General features: G+C 40.9%; 1 protein-coding gene across 1 annotated transcript in view; it reads right to left on the minus strand.

Annotated features, from left to right (window-relative positions):
• Positions 1-25,190, minus strand: part of zmiz2 (zinc finger, MIZ-type containing 2) — a 51,062-nt gene continuing 25,872 nt past the window's right edge. Inside the window, exons 4-20 of the mRNA XM_041811010.1 lie at positions 24,321-24,523; positions 21,472-21,640; positions 19,147-19,350; positions 18,835-19,047; positions 16,474-16,557; positions 16,166-16,343; positions 14,923-15,064; positions 13,614-13,692; positions 11,484-11,615; positions 11,270-11,375; positions 10,924-11,081; positions 10,786-10,853; positions 10,626-10,694; positions 10,307-10,548; positions 7,673-7,797; positions 6,779-6,988; positions 1-5,035 (exon numbers count right to left, since the gene is read on the minus strand). Coding sequence (XP_041666944.1) covers positions 4,928-5,035; positions 6,779-6,988; positions 7,673-7,797; positions 10,307-10,548; positions 10,626-10,694; positions 10,786-10,853; positions 10,924-11,081; positions 11,270-11,375; positions 11,484-11,615; positions 13,614-13,692; positions 14,923-15,064; positions 16,166-16,343; positions 16,474-16,557; positions 18,835-19,047; positions 19,147-19,350; positions 21,472-21,640; positions 24,321-24,523 — 2,490 coding nt within the window. The 3' untranslated portion in view covers positions 1-4,927. The remainder of the gene's footprint in view (positions 5,036-6,778; positions 6,989-7,672; positions 7,798-10,306; positions 10,549-10,625; positions 10,695-10,785; positions 10,854-10,923; positions 11,082-11,269; positions 11,376-11,483; positions 11,616-13,613; positions 13,693-14,922; positions 15,065-16,165; positions 16,344-16,473; positions 16,558-18,834; positions 19,048-19,146; positions 19,351-21,471; positions 21,641-24,320; positions 24,524-25,190) is intronic.

The raw sequence follows: 25,190 nt of genomic DNA on the forward strand, positions 1-25,190 counted from the left end.
TTTCTGTCAAATAAAGTGGATTTTTAATTCTGATTTTAAGATCCAGGGCTGGGACAAGGTAACTGTGGGTACAATGACGATTATGACTAAAAAATAAATAGAAAATAATGGCAATTACAATGCGTTACAAAATATGTGGAATAGTTTACATATTAAAAAAACAACACATTTTCTAGCAAATTTTGCACTTAAATAGTCCATAATTTCCAAATATAACATTACTGTGTTGCTCAATCTGCTTTTTTTTTTTTTTAATATCTTGTTGCCTTTTCTGGAGGACAAGTCGGAAAATTCTTCATAGAAAACATGTCCAGCTTCAAAAAGTGGTATTAAGAATAATTTCTGCATCTTTAACCGTGTTAGTCAATGTCAGCTGACTGTTTTCTGTTGTACAATTGCTTTATAGATTTTTAACATAACAGTATGTATACAGTGCCAACAATGATCCATTATAAACTAATAACATTAAAATTACCATGGTTAACGATTCATTTGATACACACACGTTCTCTAATGAAAACAGCTGATTATACAGTACATAAACCCGCGTCATGATGGGTTATACATGTCAAACAATCGAGAAAAAAAAACAAAACTTTCAAATGGCAGAAAATGCCACGACACACAGATCTGTACTCATTTACAGTATGCTGAAAAATCCCCCCAAAGAGGGTGAGAATTACAGAGAGGGGTTTTTATATCCATCACAGTGCTGAAGGACGTCAGAGATACAATGAACCTCCGCGCTCTCCAAACTTCATGTAGAAAAACAAAAAAAGGTCTATATTACATCCGGGCATCGCATTCACAGGCTGAGCTTTTATTTTTTTAAGGTCATATTTGAATCTTTAACTTTTTAATCAGTGCAAAGAAACAAATGTGACCACTTTAACTGCCCTTATCTTACAACATTGTTTCGAAAAGAACCTTGGAGATATTCAATATTTTCTTACTGCCAACAAATCCCATAAAAGATCAAAACCAATCATTTAGATAACCAATGATTTCCTACTTTGTTCTACAGTGCAAACAATAAAAATGAAGGTAGCTGAACCAAGTATTATCATGCAGTCCCATTCTCATTAACCAAATGATAGGATGTAATTAGTGCTGTAAAGATTATTTACATTAAAGTCCCTGTAAAGTGATAAAAAAAATCTGAATTTAGGTTTGTTGTATGGCAGTTCACTGTGTTATAAACCACCAGGCCAGATTTCAGTTGTGAAAAACATCTCTAAGTTTATCAAATTAAGCTTGAAAATCATGAAAAATGGCAGTAAAGTAAAGTCTCCAGGAAGATGTGGGCGTGTCTGTTGAATGAGCTGAAGCCACGCCCACTCATGGGTCAGAACGCAGCTGCCTGGCTCTGTGCCAGAGCAAACAGACAGGAGTTGGGGATTAAGTTTACTGTTTTCTGGCACAAAACACTTCATTATAATTACTTATTATTTAAGAATAATAAATATTCACAAATATTCTGCTCCTTCCTGGTCATGGAATGTAATGAAGTTGCATATTCCTTTGTAAAAAAAATGGTAAAATTTACTATGACTAGAACAAATAGAAAAGAAATGATACTTTTAATGACCGGTTGGCCACTGTGACTAATAGATTTTGGAAATTTACCTCACAATGAACAAAAACAGAGATGAATTGCTTGCTGATTTTATATCGCTGTAACGTTAAGGGGGTGGGGTAATTTATCAAGACCAGCGATGTCATTGGCTCATCTATTGGCCCCGCCCAAATAAAACCAAGCCAGGAAAAAGGTGTAACACTTTCATACATAGATCTCAGTGTTTTCATGTGTTCACATCAACCTTATTTAAAGATATCTAGTGTGTTAAGACACAAGTTTGGTTTCCACTTTACAGGGTCTTTAATAGAGATTAATTAAGGTCAATTTATTTTTTAACTGTGATAAATCACACGCTTTAATGCCCCTCTAAACACACTTTGGTTAAGCCACTTCAGAGTTTTCCTGATGTAAAGTCCACCACTGCTCCTTTATGTCTCATTTCTATTTAAAAGCTCACAGACAGCTCAGTGGACACATCAGAAGTCATCTACACTTTGTGCTTTAAGAAAATGTACCTTATTTTCTTTTCAATCCATAGAAAGTTAATTTTCCCATGGTTCAATCCGTGTTAAAGTCTTGGCTCTACCTTTAAAAGCTGGTCTTTGTCCAAAGAGGAAGTCAGTTACCCTCAGTTTAACTATAAAAATCCAAAATGATACAAAAATGGTTTGGAATGCAAAATAGTGGAATTTAAATGCGATAAAAACAACATAATTAATTGAGATTAACTACAGATATTCTGAGATGTATCGCATTAAAAAGTTTTATCTTTTGACAATCTAAGATGTTAAACTTAGTAAAAATTCAAAAGCACATAAGGCCATATTTTAAGTAAAAGGACATCTTTGAAGGCCTGTTAGCACTTCTAATGGGGCTAAAGTTAGCACTTAGCCACTTCTTGGCTAATGTAACTTTTAGCCAAAGAGGCTGATCTCTCTTACACTATGATAGCTAGGAAAGGATCAAATACATGCCCGTTTAAAAAATACTTGGCCTCTTTGAAAGGAAATCAGTGTCAGAGAAGACAAATGTAACCTTTTTTGTAGATTTACAGATCAAGTAGGAAGTATTTTGGTTGAAGCAGGGTCTTAAAACAAGCTGAAATAATGTTTCTTGTGGTTTTCATTGACAGTAAGAAAATACAAAATCACAAGTCTTTAATGCAGCGGTCCCCAAACTGTGAGATTCCATCAAGGTTTGAAGGTTTAAATAAAGTTGTGAGAAGTTTTCCAGAGTAGCAGATGATGAATGAGCGGAGTGACTGCTCCAAACTTTACAGCAGGTACGACACAATGAGGCCACAGACGGCTGTGACTTTTCAAACCAATGTGGCAGCTCTGATCTGAGCTCTGCATCACATACCGCTGTACTGTCAAGTAAGGACGTGAACTAGAACTGTAGAACAGACAGACCAACGCTGATTAAAATATGGTGAGCTAAAGTGAAGAATTCGGTCACATAGACGGAAATCAATCCCAAAACCCATCAGCTATCCTCAAGTGATGATCAATTTGCTAATCCAATCAATAGTTACCATCCGTTCAGATCAAAAGTGAAACATATTTGCCTCTCTGTACAGGTCTGCCAAACCAGCATGTAAATAGTGAGTTAAACATAGGCTTCTTGTGATTTACTCATATGAACAGATCCTAAAACTGCATTAATTTCATCATAAAGCAGATTTATAAAAACTGTTCTGTGTGTCTGTCGTCAAGAGGAGAAAAAAAGCATCTCTTAAACTTTCTTTATTGAACTAAGTTGGTTGAACCGATCCCTTCCCATGTGCTACAAGTAAATCTAAAGGCTGATTGGCTTTTTGTGACACTCAATCTTACATGCAGATATCAGTGTTAGAAATAAATCTGATTTCTTGCTGACAGGAGGTCATAATGGTGTTCCTCACGATTTTGCTTTCAAATTACTTTCTTGCATCTACCAAAACCTGCCGATATGAAATTAGTTCATTCATAGCAGTCATGCCTGAATCGCAAAAGTTCCTGGGAGGTGGCAGCTACCGTTGACCACTACGTCGAGCTGCAGCACCAGCATTTTATGCTCCACCTCCTCAAAACAACACGTTTACATCCCAGATAAGCTGCAGAAAAACTGAAATAGAAATTTGAACTGTACGTTTTGGTCTCATTGGACCCATATGCAGCACGGGGAGTCAATTTAAATCCGAAAAATCAGAAAAGTTCTCACCAGAGCGTCACTTTAGTGATGTTTACCCACCAGAACAGTAGAGGAGAATCCTTTTCCTTACAGAGCCGCCATTGTTGTCTGGGTCAACAATGCTGCTGTTTGGGAAGTGAAGGGCAAAAAATCTTCCCTTTAAAGCACAGGTGAGTGCTAATAAGCTACCTTTAGATAGCTAATGTTAGCGGACGGTATTCTGAGGATCACTGTCAGCTGCTAGTCAATGTTAGGGTAAATAAAACACTGTTTAAGATATGTAGCTGGCGACTTAGACTGCCATCTCCTCTGTGTTTTAACCAGCAGATAGAAGCCTTTCTTGCCCACTAGGTGGCGTTGTCATGAGCCTCTGACTTTAAGTGAAAGCTATGACCACTCCTTAGAAACCATATCTATTGTACATTTTATTCTGGCTTTACCATTATGTTTGAGTACATTTCATCAGAGTGTTTTCTAACCAGAATGCACTGTTGTGCTTTTTCAATGACTTATGTGTTGTGTTTTGCACAAGTTACCTAGTTTCCACTGGCATCCATAGTTAGAAGACATTTAATGCCAATGCTGAGTAGAGAAACACTTAAAATGAGTCAATAAAATCAAAAAGGTAAAATAAGAGATTGAGTGGGGAAGATAAGAATAAACTAATGTGAATCCTTCATTTGGTTAAAAAATAAATAAATGCTTCTTTAAAGATTTAAACCTTGCTGATGGAAATTCTGTATTGATTAAAATAAAGTTTGGGAACCCCTGCATTAACGTGACTGTAACTCCTCATTAACACCCCCCCCACCCCCACCCCCACGTTTGACCTCCTTCATTAATGAATAAACGTATAAATTAAGTCCTGTATGTTCAGATCCTTCAGCCTGTGCTTGTGCTATAGTTAAAGATGCTGGTCTGCAGAGTCAGTGCTGTCTTCTCGTCTTCGTCGTCAACAGTGTTCACATTTTCCCTCCTGCTCCTGGAATCTGCACCGAAACGACGTCCAAGAACAGCAGGGAGACGGAAACGCACAGGAACCCAGCGTACGCTCTCTCACACGCTTCAACCACACTCACACAGACGGAGCCGTTTGTGACCGATGGCGGCGGGGCTACAGCAGACGGGAGCAGAGAGGTTGGACTGGAAGATGAGCAGAGTAGCGTATGACGGCGGTCAGTTGTTCTCGAACAGAGACAGCAGGTCGTCGCTGCTGTTGTTGGGGAGGTCGGGGGGGCCGAGGTACGACAGCAGCTCGTCTGGGTTGGTCAGCTCGGGGAGAAGCTTCACAGAAAGACAGGTTTAGAAAAGTCTGATTAATATAGTGTTGAATCCTGGATATTTAAACCAGATACAGCAGACACAGAGGAGTTCAGGGTTTGTCAGACTTCTGAGTGAAACTTATTTTTAATATTTGCAATACGGATAAAAAGTGATAAAGGGTTGGACCAGGTTGGACCCCCTTTTGCCTTCAAAACTGCCTTAATTCTTCATGGCATAGTTTCAACAAAGTTTGGAAACATTCCTCAGAGATTCTGGTCCGTATTGACATGATAGCATCATGCAGTTCCTGCAGATTTGTTGGCTGCACATCCATGATGGGAATCTCCTGTTCCACCACATCCCTAAGGTGCTCTATTGGATTGAGATCTGGTGACTGCCATGTTTGAGATGATCTCAGTTTTGGCGCATTATCCTGCTGGAAGTATCCATCAGAAGATGGGTACACTGTGGTCATAAATGTATGGACATGGTCAGCAACAAGCGTTTAAACGATGCTCAGTTGGTACTAAGTGGCCCAAAGTGTGCCAAGAAAATCTTCCCTACACCATAACATCACCATCAGCCTAAACCGTTGATACCAGGCAGGATGGATCTATGCTTTCATGCTGTCTATGCCACATTCTGACCCTAACATCTGAATGTTGCAGCTGAAATTGAGATTCATCAAACCAGGCAACATTTTTCCAATCTTCTATCATCCTATTTTGGTGATCCAATGTGAATTATAGCCTCAGTTTCCTGTTCTTAGCTGACAGGAGTGGCACCGTTGTGGTCTTCTGCTGCTGTAGCCCATCTGCTTCAAGGTTCAGTGTGTTCAGAGATGGTTTTCTGCAAACCTCAGCTGAGTCACTGTTCCCTTTCTGTCACCTCAAACCAGTCTGCCCATTCTCCTCTGATGTCTAAAAGGCTCTGACTCACTCACTGGATATTTTCCCTTTTTCGGACCATTCTCTGTAAACCCTAGAGCAGTTCTCAACTGGTCCAACCTCAGGACCCACTAGTCTGTCTTACGACAGATCGCAACCAAAGTTTCCAAAAAAATGTCAACAATACACATTTAGTTCATTGAATATGTTGCCATTTGGAGTATGATTGGACCAAAACACCTGATATAAAAAAAGAGAAAGAACTGACATATTTTAAACCCTCTTTCCCCGTCATTATGTGTAAATTTTTCCAAGTTATCCAGCGATCTTGAGAAATTACTTCATTATCATTGGAAAAGTAGCTAAAGATCAGATAAAATAGTTGAAATATTGATCAAACATTTAAATGTATCCAATTCACAGTAAAACAGGGTAAAATAAAAGGTACTGATACATTTCCAATATGGACTTTAGGACTTTTGCCACCATTTTTTTTTTCCATCCTTACCATCTTCAGATACCTAGTCGCGACTCACTGAAAACTGCTCTGCAACCCACTTTTGGATCCCAACCCACCAGTTGAGAACCACTGCCCTAGAGAGTTTCTGAAATACTAAGACCAGCACTGAAAACCTTTGCTTCCCTGTTCTGGTGCTCGGTTTAAACTCCAGCAATTGAACAGGTGTACCTAATAAAGTGGCCGGTGAGTGTCTTTTCACTGCAGGAACTTTTTGAGAACATTGGTGTTGTTCCACTGTGAAGGTTTTAGATTTTAATCCAGGGTTCAGCTCTGAACTAAGAAATAAAGTTTGTGTTTGAGTCCTGTAAAGTTAATACTCTCTCCTCTGTCTGACATGATCAGCTGGTTTCCACTCACATCTAGTGCATGATCAGCTCCCTCTCCTCCTGCTGTCCCGGGACCTCCCAGACCAAAGGTGCCTTCGCTCTGCAGCCGGGAACTCTGGGAGTTGTTGTTTCTCTGAGGCAGCGGGCTGCTGGCGTCACCGAGACTCTGATTCCCATGAACACCTGAGCTGTGCTGCTGGAGGATGTTATGGGGGTGTTCAATTCGTCCGGAGTGAGACGACTGGCGGGGACGGAGCGGGAGGAGACACATGAAGAGGAGAAAGTTTATTCCAAAGTCATCAAAACAACATTTAACTCACAAAACATGCATGGAGCGTAAGAGCAGCAGAAGTGTGTGACACTTGAGTAAAAACCTTCAACGGACAGCGAGCAGCTGCTGCAGACAAGCAGCGTTCAGTTAAACAGCCTGGTTTGTATCTGAGTCAGTGCTGTCTACTTCAGCTTCAGTTAAAAGCCCTCAGCTCAATTCACAGCCAGAAGGAATAGACAGACATGAGTCCTGAACCTCTTCTGACATCACTCCAAAGAGCCCTGTATGAGGATGTACGTCTGAAAAGTGGAACAGAGCATACGCTGCTTTTTAAAGTGGTTAAATTCATGCTTTTAGGCCTCACTAGGAAAGTTTAAAACTCTGGTATCATGATCATCTTCACTCAGGCAGCATGTGCCTCAGTTTGACTTGCATAACAGATACCTCCTCCTGTTATTGTATGTGATGTAAGTGAGGTCTATTTATATTCCAGCTGTCATTGGTGTTTACTCAACCATCGGAGAAAAGCTCCAGAATGAAAAGACACAGAGGCCGATCCTCGTCACTGTGACCAGAGGCTACATCAGGAAGAAGACAGCCGCATACGCTTCTGTGTTCATGAATTATATAAGAGACAGAGGAGGGGGGTCTAACCTGCTCAGACTGATAGGGCAGCGGGGGCGGAGGAGGTCCAGAGGGGGCATACTCGCCCAGAGTCGGGGTGCCGGGAGTGTTGGGGAAGTCTGTGAATCCTGATTGGCTGGAGAATCCTTGACTCCCTACGAGACAAAACCAACAAAAGCATTAGAAGTCATCAATGGAAACGGGTCAGTGGAGTCATTCGTATTGTGTAACAGTGACCGAGCATCATGTGGAGAAAAGCTTCCAGCTGTGGAGGAGAGGACGACTTCAGGGAAGGGGAGGTTAAATAAAGCTTGAAGCATCGTTCTGGGTCACCTCCTTTTAAAGAGAAGATGGACTGAGTGACTCCTGCTGCAGCGTGCCGTCTGCATAAGGATTATGTGCTTAATGCACAACATGTACAGTAAAGTCAGAGGAAGAGATATGTAAAATATGCTTAAAGCCTTCAAGAATTTGTCTTAAGTACAAGAATTGACCAATGCTTTATTATTTACATAACTAGCAGTTTATGATTTAGTTGGACCTAAAACTGCACAGATGGACTATCATCAGGCCAAAGCAATGCACCATTTTACCATCACTACTGAAATGCATGCACAAGAGTCGCATTGCTTGTCAAATGACTTGAAGTGCCACCAGCTGTTCTGCTCAGTGAAACGTCTCTTGTTTCTTTGACAGATGCACAACAAAAGTTTGTCTAATATCACCATCAGCAGTCAGAGAAGTGAGAGCTGATGATGCACAGGTGATGCTGCGGTCACAGATACACCAGCAGGACGCTTGAGGAAGACACTCAATTATGCAAAACAAGGCAAGTTTTTAAAGGCCACATCCCTCACACCAGTGGTGAACCCTGCTCAACATGCTTTACAAAAAAACTTGAGAGTTAAATTCCTCTATGATGGACTTAGCCCGAGTTGAATGATCTAAAAAATCAGTTGTTCTGACTGATACTGAATTTGCTGCTGATACTATATGAGCCAAAGTTTATTCAGAGTTGCAAAAGCTGATGACTTATTTCCACCAGATTTTTGACCAAGAAACTTTGAGCAGAAAATAAAAGAAAACAATTTCCAATCATAATAAATCTTGATGCAAATCTTCAGCAAGAATTTAGCTGTAGCTTTGTATTGTACTGAGGATTTACACTTTACAGACTTCAACAAAGATGTCCTTAGATTTAAAGCCTGAAACAGAGCACTGCAGCCCGACATGCATCCAAAATATCAGCCCTATTATTTTCTATCAACAAACCCCCACTGGTGGTGGCCAAAAGTGTGTGGATGTGCAGCATGACTTTACCCCGCAGCACTATTCCCGGCGTGGCTGGCAGAGTGTTTTCCTGACAGAAGAAGAAATTTAGCGCCATCTGTTGTTCAAGGTGTAGAGTAAGTAAGAGGCCTCAGCTGCTGTCATCGCTTTTTCACCTCTATATTAGGCCTTTCAGACCAGCAGGGCTCTGTGCCGGCGCGTTCAAACCAAAAGAAAACTGGTTTGGAACCTGAAAAGACGGTTTTCAGCTGGAACCAAAAAATAGTTGGTTCTTCCTCGGGAACCATGACATTATCAGTGGGCGTGTCATATTCTAGGCTGTGAAGACGATTTGAAATTGAGTAAAAGTAGTGTGCTAAGAATTCCAGGTGAAGCTGGAGAGGAGTACAAGGAAGAGCAAGTTATATGCCAAACCAGCTAAAGGGATGGCAAAGGTTGGGTTCACCTGAACATCAGACCAAATAATTAACTAGAAAATCACTCAGAGAGTGCAGACCTCCACCATTAGCCCTATCTCCCAATAGTAAAGAATCCTTTAAAAAATTCCTGGATCCAGACAGTGATCTGGATCACTCCCAAAATCTAATCAGTTCTTCCTTATGCCATTTCTAACATTTCCTGAAAATTTTTATCAAAATCTGTCCTCAACTTTTTGAGTTATGTTGCTTACAAACTAGCAAACAAACTAACAAACCCTGCTGATCACATAACCTCCTTGGCGGAGGTAATAAATTCAAGAAACTGAAAAAGGAATACCGGGACAGCAAGAAAGACGGGGGGCAAAAGTGGAGCTGGACATGGTGACACATGTCCATCACATCCTCCCACTTTGGTTCTGCTTAACTCTGGTGAACGCGGGCCGGTTCGCCAGAAAGCACCAAGGTTTTGAGACTCCAGAACGGAACCAGACTTGGGATCATCACCTGGACGTGCAGCTGCTGGTGGGGAGTTTGACACACTGATGTAAGTGTGAGCTAGTGACGGTAATTGAAGCGTGCCAACTAACAAGGCACCCATGTGTTTTGGGCTTAAGGGTGTCAAGGCTTTCAGTTTTGACGGAATATTCCATGGCAGAGGAGTAATAAGAGAAACAACAAATTATTATTATAATAAATAAGAAGTCAGCTCTTGAAAAGATGCATTATATCCAATGAGTGCAATTAAAATGCCATCAGTAGATTGGAGAGGGTCTGATAAACTTCAGTAACATTGCTAACATGTTTCTACTAGATTCCAGGTGTTTTAATTTTACATACGAAATTTTAAAACATGCAACAGTTCTGCATCTTTTTGCAAACATAAATCTGCAGTAATCCTTAGATTAGACTCATGAATCATCAGCTATCTCTCATTTATCCCCTGTGATAATCTGACCTGGTCTGTTGTAGTCCGGCGTGTTCCTTCCTCCTGCATTCAGACTCTGATACGGAGACGACGCCGGGCCCAGAGCGGCGATCATCTCCATCACGTTTGGCAGGACCATGTGACTCGGGCTGACCGTCCTGCAGCGCTTCAACACCGGGCCGTCGGGCTCCTCCTTTATGTGGAGGTCTGGTTTGACGGGCACCGGCCTCCACCCGCACACCGGGTCAATGGTGATCTCTTCGTAGTCCGAACTAGAAAAAGAAGAAACAAATGAGTCACTAGAGCTTTAATACATGAATAAATGAGATTAAAAAGTCATGAAACTGACTTCTGGATGTAGACAAGGATCCCCAGCATGTACTGGTCCACCTCCAGACCTTCTAACAGAGCCGTTTTACTGTGAAAAGGAGCAAAAATCTGTTAAATTTCAAGCCAACAGAAGAAAATGTACTTTTAAAGGTGCAGTGAGGGCTCTATTGAGGACGTACTTGCACACAGGACACCTCCATGTCCCTCTTTCACAGTTCAGCTGCAGATACGACTCCAGGTCGAAACACTACAGAGTGAAATCACGAGTTAGAGGGGTTTATTTGAGTGAATGAATGTTCATTTTAGTTCGACTCTACCTGTATGTGTCTGCAGTCGTGCCCTCTGGCTGGCAGCTGGATTCGTCTGAACGTTATCGGACATTTAAGAGAAACTTTGATCGCTGTCTGCTCCACACCATCCTCGCCGTTCAGCCCAGGGGTCCCGGGGATTGTGCCGCTACTGAAATTTCTCTTGACTAAAACACAAAGAGGCATGCTTACTTTACAGCTAAAAACATTTGAATAATCTTCATCTTGGAGAGGATGGGACAGTGGCAAGGGAGTGGGGATGTGATCTACAGGCTTCCCGAACAGTAACAGTGACATCTAGTGGTTAAAACGCTCTAAATTAGGGATACTGGAGATGAACTGAGCTTAATCTCACTCTTTGTGATGCAGTGCTCGGCCGGCAGGAGTCTCTTCTTCATCAGACCCTGCAGCACCGAGCGGACAGACGGCCGGTGGACCAACTGTAACACAAACAGGTGGGACTACGGAGAGAGAGGAGGGAAAAAATATGCTTTAAATTAGATCAAATCTGTTGAGACAAAAAAAAAAAAAAAAAACACAAACCCTTGGGGGGTGGGGGGGAAACTCACACAGCAGCAGGCGGTGACGGTGATCTGCACCGTGTTACGTCCCGGCTGACACACCTGCTTCAGGTAGAGGGGCTTATGGGAAGTCTTGTTGTCACCTCTTTCGATGCACAGAGGAGTCGCATTCACGCTGACCTGATACAAGAGAAAAAAACCACCTATTCAGTACTTACACAGCCTGTGCTTTCAGATTGACTGATATAAAGACTAAATAATAATGGGGGCCTAGATAGCCTTGCAGAGGCGACTCTAGAATGAGGCTGAGTGGCATCATATCTGACAATCAAGACAGTAAAATCAAGAAAAGCTGCACTGTTTAAAGCACTTTGCTGTTTGAAAGCATTAAAAATTTAAAACTAAGCAAGTTAATATGGTAATGCTCAGGAATCAGCATGTTAGCCCTTGATAAAACCCGGGGCTAAAAAAGGGGACAGGTCTTTAATCACCATGACCCTTTAATAGAGGGCCTTGCAGCTAACTGCTAACTGCCGAGGCTCCTTTACATCGAAAGGAGCCAGTTGAGGTGTCCCAGGCACGTCCGGCTGGGAGGAGACCTCGGGGAAGACCCAGAACTCGCTGGAGGGATAACGTATCCTGTCCGGTCTGGGTACACATCGGGATCCCCCAGCAGGAGTTGGAAAGTGTCTCTGGGGAAAGAGAAGTCTGGGTGGACTTGCTTAGCCTGCTACCCCTGCGACCTGGCTCCAGATAAGCGGATGAAGATTAATGGATGCAGCTAACTGACTACTGGTCTTTATTTGAGGATTTACAGCAATTACAAAGAAGAAAAATCTTGACTCTGTGCAGTAATCGATGTCCAACATTAATCGTGGGTCAGAAAAATCTTATTTTATATGAAAAAAAGTCATTTAGTAAAGATTAATGATGTATCTATCTACTTATTCACTCTGCATTTTGGTATCACATACACAGAAGAAAAACATGATGTAAAAGTCAAATATCACTACTAGAAAATAGGAGACGAATAGAAATGGCAATAAATGAATTTGTCATATCAGACAGTGAGGGAGAAGAGACTTTGAAAACTGCAGCGCTGCTCCAGAAGTTGAACTTATTTCATCTAAGAGCACTGTGACTAAAAGAAGATGACACTGAGAGTGTTTTTTGTGCTCCAGAGCGCTGAAAACTCTGGACTACTTTGATTTTATATGGAAAATGGACACTGCCATAGCAAAACCAGCAGCCGTGGACACAGGAACTTAGAAATCAGAGTAAATGAGGGTGATTTGTGCTGCTGTTTGCAGTAATCCCTCTGTATTTCTTCATCAGGGCGTTTATAAACAGGACATAGTTTTTATTTTTGTCATCATATCCACCATTTATGCTGTCAATTCAATTTAGTCATAAAAACCCTTTAAAATACTTCTAGTCGACTTGTTTACAGAATGAAAACAGCAGATTTTCCTGGTGTCACCACAAAGGAGAACAATACAGTTAACCCTTAGAGCTGAGAGGCACACCCCTTTGTAAATTAATAACTTTTGAATTGTAAGTCGTAGGCACTAATTTGTTGTTTCCTGTGAACGCTCTCTGGTGTCTCTTTCTAATTATGTCCCCAAGAGACGGGAGAACCAGTCTGTGCAAAGAAAAGGCTTCATCACTATTGTTTACTGTGTGTGATCAAACAAATCTTTGATTTTAAAATTCCAATTTGTCTTTTTCTTTTGTATTTAGAGTCCTATAACTTTATCAAAACTCAAGTGAATTTACTGAAGCAGATATATTCTTAAAGCACAGGAAGTCCTGAAAAAATATTTTTTCAGATCCTGACTGTGCACCACAGGGTTGATGCTTTACAAGCTTTCTATGACAAAAAGTCCAGACGAGACAAGATGGTGAAATAATAGCTGTGAGCTCAAAGGGTTAAAGACAAGCTTGATGGTTGATGTGTGCCATGCTTTATTTTATATTTTAGAATCTGTAGCAGGACACTTCAAAACTGCATATGGCTCCTCGTCTGTATTTTGGACAACTCTGTCTTAGAGCAGTGCCTTCATCTTGGTATGAAATCCTAATCCTAATATCAGACCAATCCGCCCTCATTATGATTAGTAAGGTTAAAAATTAAGTTTATTTCTGCCCTCTTACTACAGCTCATACAGAGGGACCTACCTGCACCGAGGCGGGCCAGTTGGTGTTCATCTGCCGGTCCTCATGGTGGTAACACTTAAACTGCAGCTCCAGATCCGGCCTGCAGGGGGAGACACAGCACAGACCATGAGGGTCAGACTGGGTGGGGTTATCAAACATTCCTCGAGTGTTTTTCTTCTTCTGGTGTTTTTCTTTGTGTTAAAAAAATCATTCAGGAAGAAAAACAAAGAGAGGCAGAGCTCTGAAATCACCGAGAGAGCTCATGTAAGGATGAGGAGGAAATTATTCAATATCTGACGAGGACAGACGTGGTAAAACCGCTGAGGTTAATCACTTCAGATCCCTCCTTTATTTTTAAAAGCTACATATATGAAGGATGGGAACAGAAACCTTCATGTCCTCATATTAAAGTTCAATAAAAACCTCTAAGAGGAGTTTTTTAACATTTAAGTCAAACAGAGGAAAACTTTGTCTGCTCTTAAAGGAAAGTGACACTTTTATTCCCAATATTGTTTCCAGGTTTTTCTACTTTCTGATGCCTCGTCTTGGCAGAGTGAGGGGCTACTGCACATAACGGAGCGCTGCCGGAGCTTTCAGGGGTCCAGCATCTTTGCAGGACCCAAGAACTCAACTGGCACCTCTCCAGCTATGAGACCAGATTTAAAGTTGGTCCGACCAGGACTTAAACCAGAACCCTCTAGTTCCCAGCCTTAATCATTACAGACTCAGCTACTGCTGCCCCAGTGATCTAATAAATTAAATGTGTAAGATTAAAAAAGTGGTTTATTTCAGTCTTAAAAGAGCCACTTCAGCTACATCTGAGTGTTAATGTCTTTGAATTTTGCTTTTTATTGAACAACTAACAATTCTACTAAAAGAAAATCTCTCTAAATGCCTTTAAAAGGAGGGTTAGCCTTATAAAAACCTTCCCACAGGAGATTTCTCAACATAAAAACCTCTTTTTGTGAATTATGTGAAGTTAAAAATAAAACATTTGAAGGTTCTTAGAAGGATTTCCCTCTCATCTTAGGAAGATAAAATTATTTCTCTGTTGTCAGCACTCATCAGTATCACAGTGTGTCATCATACTCATCAGAGACGTGACGGGCCGAAGGATCAAAGGTGTTAAATCTGCAGATATTAAACCGATCAGTGATGGCAGATAATAGCACAATCAAAAGAAATCAAAGCCAGTACTTTTACTTGAATGAACAGGAAGCTAAGGTGGCCTCGAGCAAAAGAAGAAGCGTTTTTCATCAGTATTTTTTTTACAATAAAGATTTAAAAAGACAAAACAGGGCAAAAGTGTGTGATTGTAAACATGTGGTACCTCAACATGAGAGTTTTGTAGACGGAGTCTCTCAGCTGGAAGGCGTGGTTACTGACGGCGAGGTTGTGCTCCAGTCTGAACGGCTCCAACACCACGCCGTCTCTGACCGGGAACGTCAGGCGCAGGTCATCACTGGGGTTACCTGTAGAGGGAAACACAGGTGGGATTAAAGATGCTTTAAGGGCAGCAAACCTAAGAACTTGGCAAAATTTTAACCAGAGGAATAGGGAGCTTTTTTCTTTTTAAGGAAATAGTGAAGTCTAGGAGTGTAAATAATTTTAGATATTAAAGAGGTAGTGAACACTTTAACATTTTTTTTAACTGTACACTGAGGTATCTGACTGAACTATAATAAATATAATAAAACACATCAGTGTTGGTGTTATAGCTGAAATTTGCACCAAACTGATAAAAATCTGGATTTTACGGCTTTTAATTAGCTCAAACGGACATCTGCCTTGGAAAATCTTTTCTGAAAAGGTGGGGCTTATGTGACGTAGAAACTGACCATCGGTAGGTTTCTACCAGGAGGCATCTTTAGAGCAGAGCCTTCTCCACTAAGTCAAACTGAAGATCAATTTTGCCTTAATATAGTTAAATATATGACGAGCATGTTCCTGACTGAATGAGAGAGCACCTCCATCATGTTCAGTGCATCTTCCTTCTAATGTTTAATCTGCTCCCACAGGTGAGACTCCTCTAACTGAGTCAGTAACTTCACTCATGGTGCAAAGTGTCTAATGCTCAACAGCATTCTGGGAAAACTGCAGATTAAGAGATGACTGTCAAATAATTTCATTACAATAAAAATAAAAATGTGTTCAATTAAATTAAAAAAATAGAGCTGAAATATCTGTTGGATTTTTACGTTAGCACAACTCTTTTTTCCCCCAAAATACACTTCTGATTCTAGCTGATGAAGACTAGAGAACACTTTAGAAATTTTATTTTTTAATTCTTGTGCTTATGGGTAAGTTTGATGCAGAAAATTTGAAAAACAGACCAAATAAAATATTGGTGCTTTAATCATCATGTTCTGTAGAATTTCTAATTTACTTACTAGCATAAAAAGGTCAAGTAGAAGATATGTGTAGAAGGAGCAAATAAATCTAGATTCTACCGGAGAAATATACCTCCATAGTCATCTACTTTAATATTTAAAATGCTTCCTTTGTTTCTAACTGTCTGCTTACAGGAGATGCATATGAAGCACTTTCACATTACTTGCAGTTCTGTGTCTCACCTGTAGGGGGCTGCTGGGCGATGATGTTGGGTTTGGTGTCCGGTGGTAGGTAGGGGGGTTTGGTGTCCTGACCCGGGGACAGGTAGGGCGGTATGGAGGTGCCGGGTGTCATCGGAGGTGTGGGGTTCCCTCCCATGGGTGAACTCGGATACCCGGGCATGACTCCCCCCCGACCTGGCTGAGAGGCGAGAAAGACGACAGAGAGCATCTCATTAAAAGTCTCCGTCCCCTTACAGCTCATCTCTCCGTTTTGTCTCTTAATTGGACTCGTTAAGCGGTTTTAAAAAGCGTCTGCATACATGACTTACCCCGCTGACTGCAGCCTGAGTGAAGGCATTGTATCCTCCGGCTCCTGCAGACGGCAGACTGCCCTGACCGTTAAACGGCTCCGACTGCAGACACAAACACAGACACATGACTCCATTTATTCAGACCACACAGGCACACCTAAACCTGGTCCAACTAATTAGGTCTGTTTGCAAAACAACTTTTATTACACACAAGAAAACGTCTCTGGTTCATGAATGGAGTCTGACATTTTTCCAAGCTGTTTTAAATCATCGTTAAGTGATTTTCACTGACGATTAGTCTGCCCTTTTCTTAGATAATTGACCGCTTAGTTACAAATATCCGTCATTGTTCTCTGTAGTGTCATCTCAGAGTGTTCTGTTATGAAAAACCAACAGCCAAAACCAAAAATTATTTCTATACATTTCATAAAGGTGAAAGAAAACAAGCAAATGTTCACATTAGAGAAGCAGAAAGTAAAACATGTTTCATAATTTGCTGTTAAAATGACAAAAAGTCACTGATTTGACCTCATTTAATCTCTCACAGGTAGATTCTTCTCCTAATGGAACCTTTTGTTTGTCATTTCATCACTTTTAGCAGCTTAAGTTATTCTCTTTCTGGTTGATATTTTTCCCTCTTAATTGTATTTAATCCCACTTATATCCTTTTAAAACTGCAAAATCTTTTCTCATTTTGCTGCAAATGATTCATGCAATTTCACTAAAACTGCAAAATGTATCAGTTAGAGGATCCAGCAATAATTGAGATAAACAAGATGATAATTACAGTCTAATTTGTGGCCAAAATATAAAGAATTTGCTGGTTTTATCATCTCAAATGCCAGTATTTGCAGTTTTAGATGTCACAAATGACAAAAAACAAAGAGTCTGGGGTTTTAGATTGTTTCTTGAACAAAAAGTGAAACTTTAAAATCATTTTAGACTTACAACCTATCTGATAAGGAGCTCTCACTTCTGTTATCTTTAATTGAGCTATCTATCCTTTTCCTCCTGCTTATGTTGCAGCAGACTAAGCAAGCTGTCCCAGGCGCCTCTCTCCCTTTGCAATATTTTCCCACTCCTCCCGGGGGATCCTGAGGCGTTCCCAGGCCAGAAGGGATATATAATCCCTCCAGCGAGTTCTGGGTCTGCCCTGGGATCTCCTCGCAGAAGGACATACAGGGAGACTTCCACAGGGAGGCGATGGGATATGAAGGAGCAGCGGCTGCACTACGGAAAACTGAGCTCCTCGCCTCATCTCTCCACCCCAAATTTCACATTCTCTGCCTGTGCAGCATTCTGGCTGCTTTGCAACGTTTTTGCACTGACTGATGGCGAGTGACTTCACCCACTGAAAGCGTTTCTAGAGCGCAGGCCTGAGCAGCTGGAGACTCAAGATCACAGTCGAGTATGTAAACAACAGATTATTGGGCCTTTCTTGGGCTGATTTGCTGTTAATTTTAAGATTACTCTGATTTTTGTTGCTTATGCTGTGGGTGATTCAATTAGAAAGTTAAAGGGGACATATTTTACCTTTTTAAGACAAGTTTATATTGGTCTCAGAGGTCCCCAAAACAGAAAAAAAAAAAAAAAAAACATTCGAGTATTGGATTTTGGTTTGTCCAATTAACCCTTTGTTTCAGCCCTGCACAGACCGAACTGTTTGTGTCTTTAAATGTTACTGAGCTGTCTGACTCCGCCCCTGACCACGCCCCTCTCAGGAAATGGATGTGGCTCTACTGATCCTCCTCTCAGCTAACAGCTTAGAGGAAGCTCAGGAGAGGAGGACGGAACTTTCTTCCAAGTAGGGAGGGCCAACCGAACCTGGGGGCGGGGCTAACTCCCCACATGACATCATGAGGGGAAATCTGACAACAGCTAGTTTCAGCACACATTTTCAGAAAAGTGGAGAGAAAGGCCTGAAAAACCAAATTTGCATAATATGTCCCCTTTTAATGGTTTATGTTTTCTACAAAGGATGGGGGTTTCATGGAAAATTCTCTGGGTTTCCACAGCAAAAATCAACTTTTCTTCACCAGTAGCACTGTAGTAGCTCTGTGAATGCCACATTTGTCAATAAAAAAAAATGAAAAAAGCCTGAAAACTTTAACTGAAAAACACAATACAAACACAGAAATACATAAAAACACACATGCACCTAATTAGCTTAACACAGTAAAGCTTCTTTCTGTATTTAAGATCTTAAATAAACATTAACTTCAATGCAAATCCTTAATAACCAATTGTAAGGCGCATTTTTGCTTGTCTAATATAAAAGGACCAATGGCTCTTTCTTCGAGTTCCATCTATGTATGCTGTATCTGCCTCACGTGCAGCACCAGCCAGGCTTTTATTTTGTAAAGGAAGTGGACTGATCACCTTGTAGTACTGTGGAGGGTTGGGCTGTCCGGCTCCAGGAGGGAACTGTCCCGGGTTGTGTGATCCAGAGCCGTACTGTCCCATCAGAGGCATCCTGCTGGAGGGGTAAGAGGGTGAGGGGGCGCAGCGCTGCTGAGGGCCTGAAGGGTACTGGAGGGGCTGGTTGGGGTACCCTGACATCCCTCCAGAGCCGTACTGCTGCACCGGAAAACCCTAGAAACAAACAAAACATAAGGTAGGAGTTTAAATAATTAAATATAAATGAAAATCTTATTTTTATTTTAATCTATCTGAGCATGATCCTTCATAAACCTCGGAGTGAAACGGCCGTTTGAGTCCCTGCTGCCCTCCTGGATATCCTCCGTGCTGGGGCATCTTCTGACTCTGGGCGGGATGGGAGGGATACATCCCCCCGCTGGAGGGCGGAGGTCCCGGCCTGGAGGAGACCATCCCTGGGGGGCCGCGGGGCCCAGAGTGTGACAGGAACTGGGTGCTGTAAGAGGACGCACCACCCATCTGAGAGAGAGAGAGAGAAACATGACAGCGTGGGTAAAAACAAAAGTCAGAGGCAGATCTAGGGATGTCATACCAGCAAATTCTTGCAAAAATCAAAAAAATAACACCTGTTTCAATACTGTGGGGAAAAATAAAAGTCCTTGGCGCCCAGTCCTAGAGCCATCCATGCATGTGCATGACAAACAGCACTTGGTCGAGGGCAGAGGAAGCGCACCATCACAAACAAACACGCTCTGGCACGAGTGCATCCTCAGAATAGCAATCTTAATCATCAGTTGCAAACTCAAAAAGCCAACTTTCTGTCCTCTTTTAAACATTAAGACTCCAAAAATAGTCAAACGCATCCGAAATAAAACATTACAAGTCTCCTTTAGTCAAAGTTTGAATGTGGTACTTGAGTCTGCAGCAGTGACTCGTTCTTTCACAGTTTTTTCTTCCCTTTTAAAAACCGATGATTCATTCAGGAGGCTTTTTCATTTTCCTCCGAGCCAAAAGAAAAGCTCCAACTGTGAGTCATGTTACATTGTGTGAGGAATGAATCTGACTCCAACCCCCAGAGACGACTGAAAAACCCTCTAGTTTTTAGAATTTCCAACAGAATATAAACCAATTCAAGAATAAATCCAGGTTTAAGGATTCATAACTGCATCTTTGATGGGATTATCAGAAAGATTATATTCATGTCGAGTCTTTTATGCTGTCTTGAATTGTGCATTTTGAGTGTTTTCATTTAATTTAATCAACAGAGGGTTGAGATGCTGCAGTCAGGAGGATGTAAGTGATTTCTTAACTCTTATAAACACTTAAGGATCAGAGCTATTCATAGTTTTACAAGGAAAAGAAACATTTAGTGACTAAAGACTTCTTTTTTATTTCTGTATGTTTCTGTATTTTCTAAGTTGGATTGTAGAAGGCAGGGGTTCCTAAACTTTTCAGCCCCGACCCCCATGATAAAGACGCCAAAGACCGGGGACCCTCACTGTACCTGAAGGTGGATGAAAACAGCCATGCACATTCAAGAACAGTCATGCAGGCAAGGTCGTGCATAAGGCGGGATAAAGGGGGAGCTTTCTGGGGCCCAGCCAAACTGGAGGACCATGGGGGTCAGCGAAATCAGGGTACATTATAAAGTTAAGCTGATATCCATATTTTATATTTTACCTAAGTAATAACCACTCTTATCAAAGCAACAAATATCACTCATTTTTGTCATAGTATATAGCCTTCTTAAAAATTGAAACCTATTTTCTTAAAAACAGAGTTAAAGTTGGCCAAAAAATTGCTAAAATGGGTTAAAAATGGCAAAAATTGGTAGAAAAAGTGGTGACATGGGATTTTACAAGTAACAAAAATGGGTTAAAGTTGCAAAAACAGGTGGAAAATTTGGTGAAATGGGATTTAACAGTAGGAAAAAGTGTTTTAAACTGGTAAAAATTGGTTAACTGAGGCAGAAAAATAAACAAAAATTGGCAGAAATGGGTTAAACTGGAAAAATGGGCATCAAAAATGGTTAAAAAGAGGTTCAAATTGGCTTAAAATTGACAAAAATGGGTTTTAAGTCTCAAAAATGTGTTCAAATGTGTTAAGATTGGTAGGAAAATGTGATAAAAACTGGTTAAATTAGGCAGAATTGATGTAAAGTGGCAAAAGTGGGTAAAAAAAAGTGTCAAAAATGGGTCCAAATTGTGCAAAAATTGATGAAAATCTAACAGATTGACACCCTTTCAGCTCCCAAATGAGGGAACAGTTATTCAGGACGCCAGCACCAAAGACACCGATAAAACAGACAAGCACAGATACTATCAATAAATCACAGCTGGAGAGGGTCCATTCTCTGGGTTTATCAGGGGCTCAGCTGACTCCATGTGACTTATTTTTTACAGTGTTTTGATTACTTTATTTCAGCATCTTTTTTTTACTTTACTATTCTAAAAAGCTAACTCTTGGAGTAAATTCCAGTAAACTTCACCGTGCTCTAAATGGGAAAATAAACACCTATCTTATTCTTTTATTTTATTCTGCACTCTGTGCATTTTTCAGCCAGTAAAATGACTGAACATACGGCCTGTTCACTCCAGGCTCATGCATCAGCAGACTCATCTTCCCATCAGAAACATGTACCTGTCCGTAGCTCAGCTCCTGGTTCTGCTTCTCCTGTATTGCCGCAACCGTTGCCGTTGCGGTGGCGGTTGCAGTAGCAGCGGCGGCGGCAACAGCAGCGGCAGCCGCCTGCGTGAAGTCTGAGGGAGGACGGACGCCCAGACCGGCACCTCCGCTGTTACCGGAGTAACTGCAGGGGAAGACGAGGAGAAGAGAGAGTGGGAGGAGAGAGAGAGAGTTTTCTGGTCATGATCGGTGAGTCAGAGCGGTGGGTGAGAGCAGCCACGCTGACATATGTTGATGTAAAAAAACATACTAGAAATAGATCAAAGGAAGAGCAGAAAACAATATTCACACACTGAATTTAATCATAAAAAACATTTAAAGGTAGCTGATACAGATGAATTTTTATTTGTGGTTAAAACTAGTCATGAGTATTTCTGTGAATTCCTAAAAATCACACACTCAGTTTTCATCATTTTATATTTTATGTCAACCTGATTTTATCAATTATATTCCTGGTAGAGACATGCTCAGAAGAAAAACTCCAGGTTTTGTTCCTTGTCTTGGAGAAATCCCTGATGTTTTTATCAAAAGCTCTTTTGTAGTCATGATTTGTGCTTTTTATGGATTTGATTCCCAGTTGAGACAAACTGAGAGAATGATCTTAAACATTTTCTTGAATGTGAATTAACTTTGTCTATAAGAAAGGATTTTCTTATTTTCTTTTTTAGCTTGTAGGAATAATAAAAACTCATCTCAAGTGCTTGTTCCTTCATATATTTTCATATTTCATTGCCCTGAATGAGACAAACACAAAGAAAAATAGCAAATATTTGTCATTTGTTAAGAAAAATGGTTTATTTGATCAATAATTCATTTAAAAGTCTTGGTAAAGACAGACAAAAATTGAAAAAATTCTACTTCTTTGTTTAATCTCCTTTAAAAAAAAAATGCTTTGACTTATTTCAAAACTCCTAAAATTTCATAGCTCTGCTAAAATACAAACCTAAATTCCAGAAAAGTTAGGACAGAGTGTAAAATTTGAATAAAAACAGAATCTTAATTGTTTTGGACCTATATCCAAGTAAAACAGCACAAAGACAAGATATTTCCACTTTAAGCAGTTACATCTCTTAGTTTTCTGGAAATATACACACATTCTGAATTTGATGGATCCAAAGTGTTCCAAAAAAGTTGGGACAGGAGCTTGTTCACCACTGTGTTCCATCACCTTTTGGTCTAACAACACTCTGTAAACGTCGATGGACTGAAGAATCTAATTGCTGATGGACTGTAAGTGTTATTCTTTTATATTCCTGCCTGATGTTTATTTTTAAGATGATCGACAGTGCGGGGTTTCTGTTATCATCCAGGCTAGTCTAGGCCCTGCTCTCTTTCGTGTGAAGCCAGGCTGTTGTAACTCTTGCAGAACATGTCCTGGCATTGTCTTGCTAAAAGTAAGCAAGGACGTCTCTGAAAAAGATACCATGTGGATATGTTGCTCCAAAACCGGCTGCTGCCATCACAGATGTGTAAGTGACCCATGCCATAGGCACTAATAGACCCCCATGCCATCACAGATGCTGGCTTTAGAACTTTAATTACAGTCTGGATGGTCCTTTTCCTCTTTAGACTTGATGGCCATTATTTCCAAAAGCAATCTGAAAAGTGGACTTGTCAGACCACGGCACACTTTTCCATTTTAGGTGAGTCTATCTCAAGTGAGCTCAGGTGCAGAGAAGTGGGCGGGGCTTCTGGATGTTGTTGATAAATGTCTTTGTCTTTGTATGGTGGAGTCTGAACTCAAATTTGTAGATGCAGTGATCTACTGTGTTAACTTATAAGTTTTCTGAAGTGTTCCTGAGCCCACATTGTCATATCCAACACAAAATGATGACGGTTTTGAAATTAGTGCCACCTGAGGGGTCATAGGTCACGGGTATTCAGAGTTACTTACCAGCTTGTCTCTAATATGCAAAGATTTCTCCAGATTCTCTGAATCTTTTGATGATATTATGGACTGTAGATTATCAAATCTATAAAATCTTTGCAATTGCACGTTGAGGACCACTGATCCTAACCTGATGGGCCTTAAAGTGGAGTGGCCTAAAATGCATATTTGTGTTTATCACAAAACAAACAATAAAAATGATTATTTTGAATATCAAAATCTTGTATTTTTCAGCTGAATAAAGGCTGAAAAGGATTTTAAAATCACCGCATTCTTTTCTATCCACATTTTATTCAGCATCCCAACTTTTTTGGAATTAGGGTTTGCAGCTTCAGTCTTCTGCCTTCATTTGAATTAATTATTTTCATTTCCTGGGTCTGAAGCTCTCAAAGAAATGGTTCAAACGGGAGCGTTTCTGCAGCTGTGCTTCGTCTTTAAAGTCTGACTGACAGCCAAGGAAACAGGAAAACAATCGATCACTAACAGACTTTCATCAAAGCAGCAGAACAAAAAACAGCTTGAATTCAAACCAAAACTTTATAAAGAACTAACTGAAAAGGCAGGATGATGGCTCATTCTTTTGAACCTTTAGGAGCTCAGCAACAGGTGGGTTTTTAACCATTTATCAACTGTGGTTCTTAAAATCGTGTTTTCATAAGGATCTGGCTCTATGCATTTCATCTGGCAACCATGCATTTCCTATTTCTAAAGCTTTGACTGCCCACATCGTCTTTATTGGGATTAAGTGTAAAGCCTTTCTTGGAGTTTCTTAAAATGCTTCAACAGAATGATTTAAAATTGCTCTCACAGCTGCTCGTGGGAGTTTTCCTTCACAGGGTTCATCGCCAGAGTTATGGTCAAAATAAAGTCAGACTGAAAGTGAAATTCTGCGTTTGATGACAGAGAAGAAGATTACCTTCCCCCGTACGCTGAGGCAGGGTTGTAACCGGCGCCGGGACGTCCGTACATCACCGGCTGTCCGTATCCCTTAGAAACGGCGTCTCCGTACGACTGCTGCCCCATGAACTGAGAGCCCATACCGGGGCCCATCCCAGGGCTGCCCCCAGGCATCATATGACCTCCAGAGCTCTCACCGGGACCCATGGGTGCACCGAACACCTGCGTGGGAACCAGATAGAGAAACAGAGGCGTTATCACAGCGAGGAGTCATCAAAACTATGAAGTCAGAGGGAGAGGAGGGGGTTACTGTCATTTCAGACTCCTGAGGAGTCAAAGTGAAACTATAAGTACCTGTGCTTAAGAAGTTGAAACTTGAACTTTTACTCAAGGTGAATTTTTGGTTAACACACAGTTTGTAAATTACACCAATCTTAATCAAAACAATAACAGAATATGAAGAGAGGACGCACTGCTTAATTTAAACCAACAAATATTTTTTGATTTGAACTGAGAACTCAATTTAACAAAAAACTCTTTCCAAAAGTTGAATTTGCTCAACTGTAAACTGCCATTTTGGCTTCATGGATGAATTTCACACAATGGGGGGAAAAGCTGTTTAAAGTGGTCCTCTCGGTTGTAACCTGAGCTTGACAGACAGGCGCTGGCGTTGCTGATGAACTGTGGAGCTTGTTGGTGGATAAAACTCATGCTGAAGCAGATCAGGAGAAGTGAAAACATCTTTTCCATCATTTAAAGCTTTCAGAGCTGCTCTTTGCTCTTTATCTAATAGATAAATGTGGTCCAGTTCTGATAAAACTTCCACTATAGTTAGCTACATCCAAGCTAAACGCTACACTGGCAGCAGCCTTTGCTATCAGCCTTCAGT

Source organism: Cheilinus undulatus, linkage group 17 (genome assembly GCF_018320785.1).
Source record: "Cheilinus undulatus linkage group 17, ASM1832078v1, whole genome shotgun sequence".
In the NCBI taxonomy this organism is placed as follows: Eukaryota; Metazoa; Chordata; class Actinopteri; order Labriformes; family Labridae; genus Cheilinus; species Cheilinus undulatus.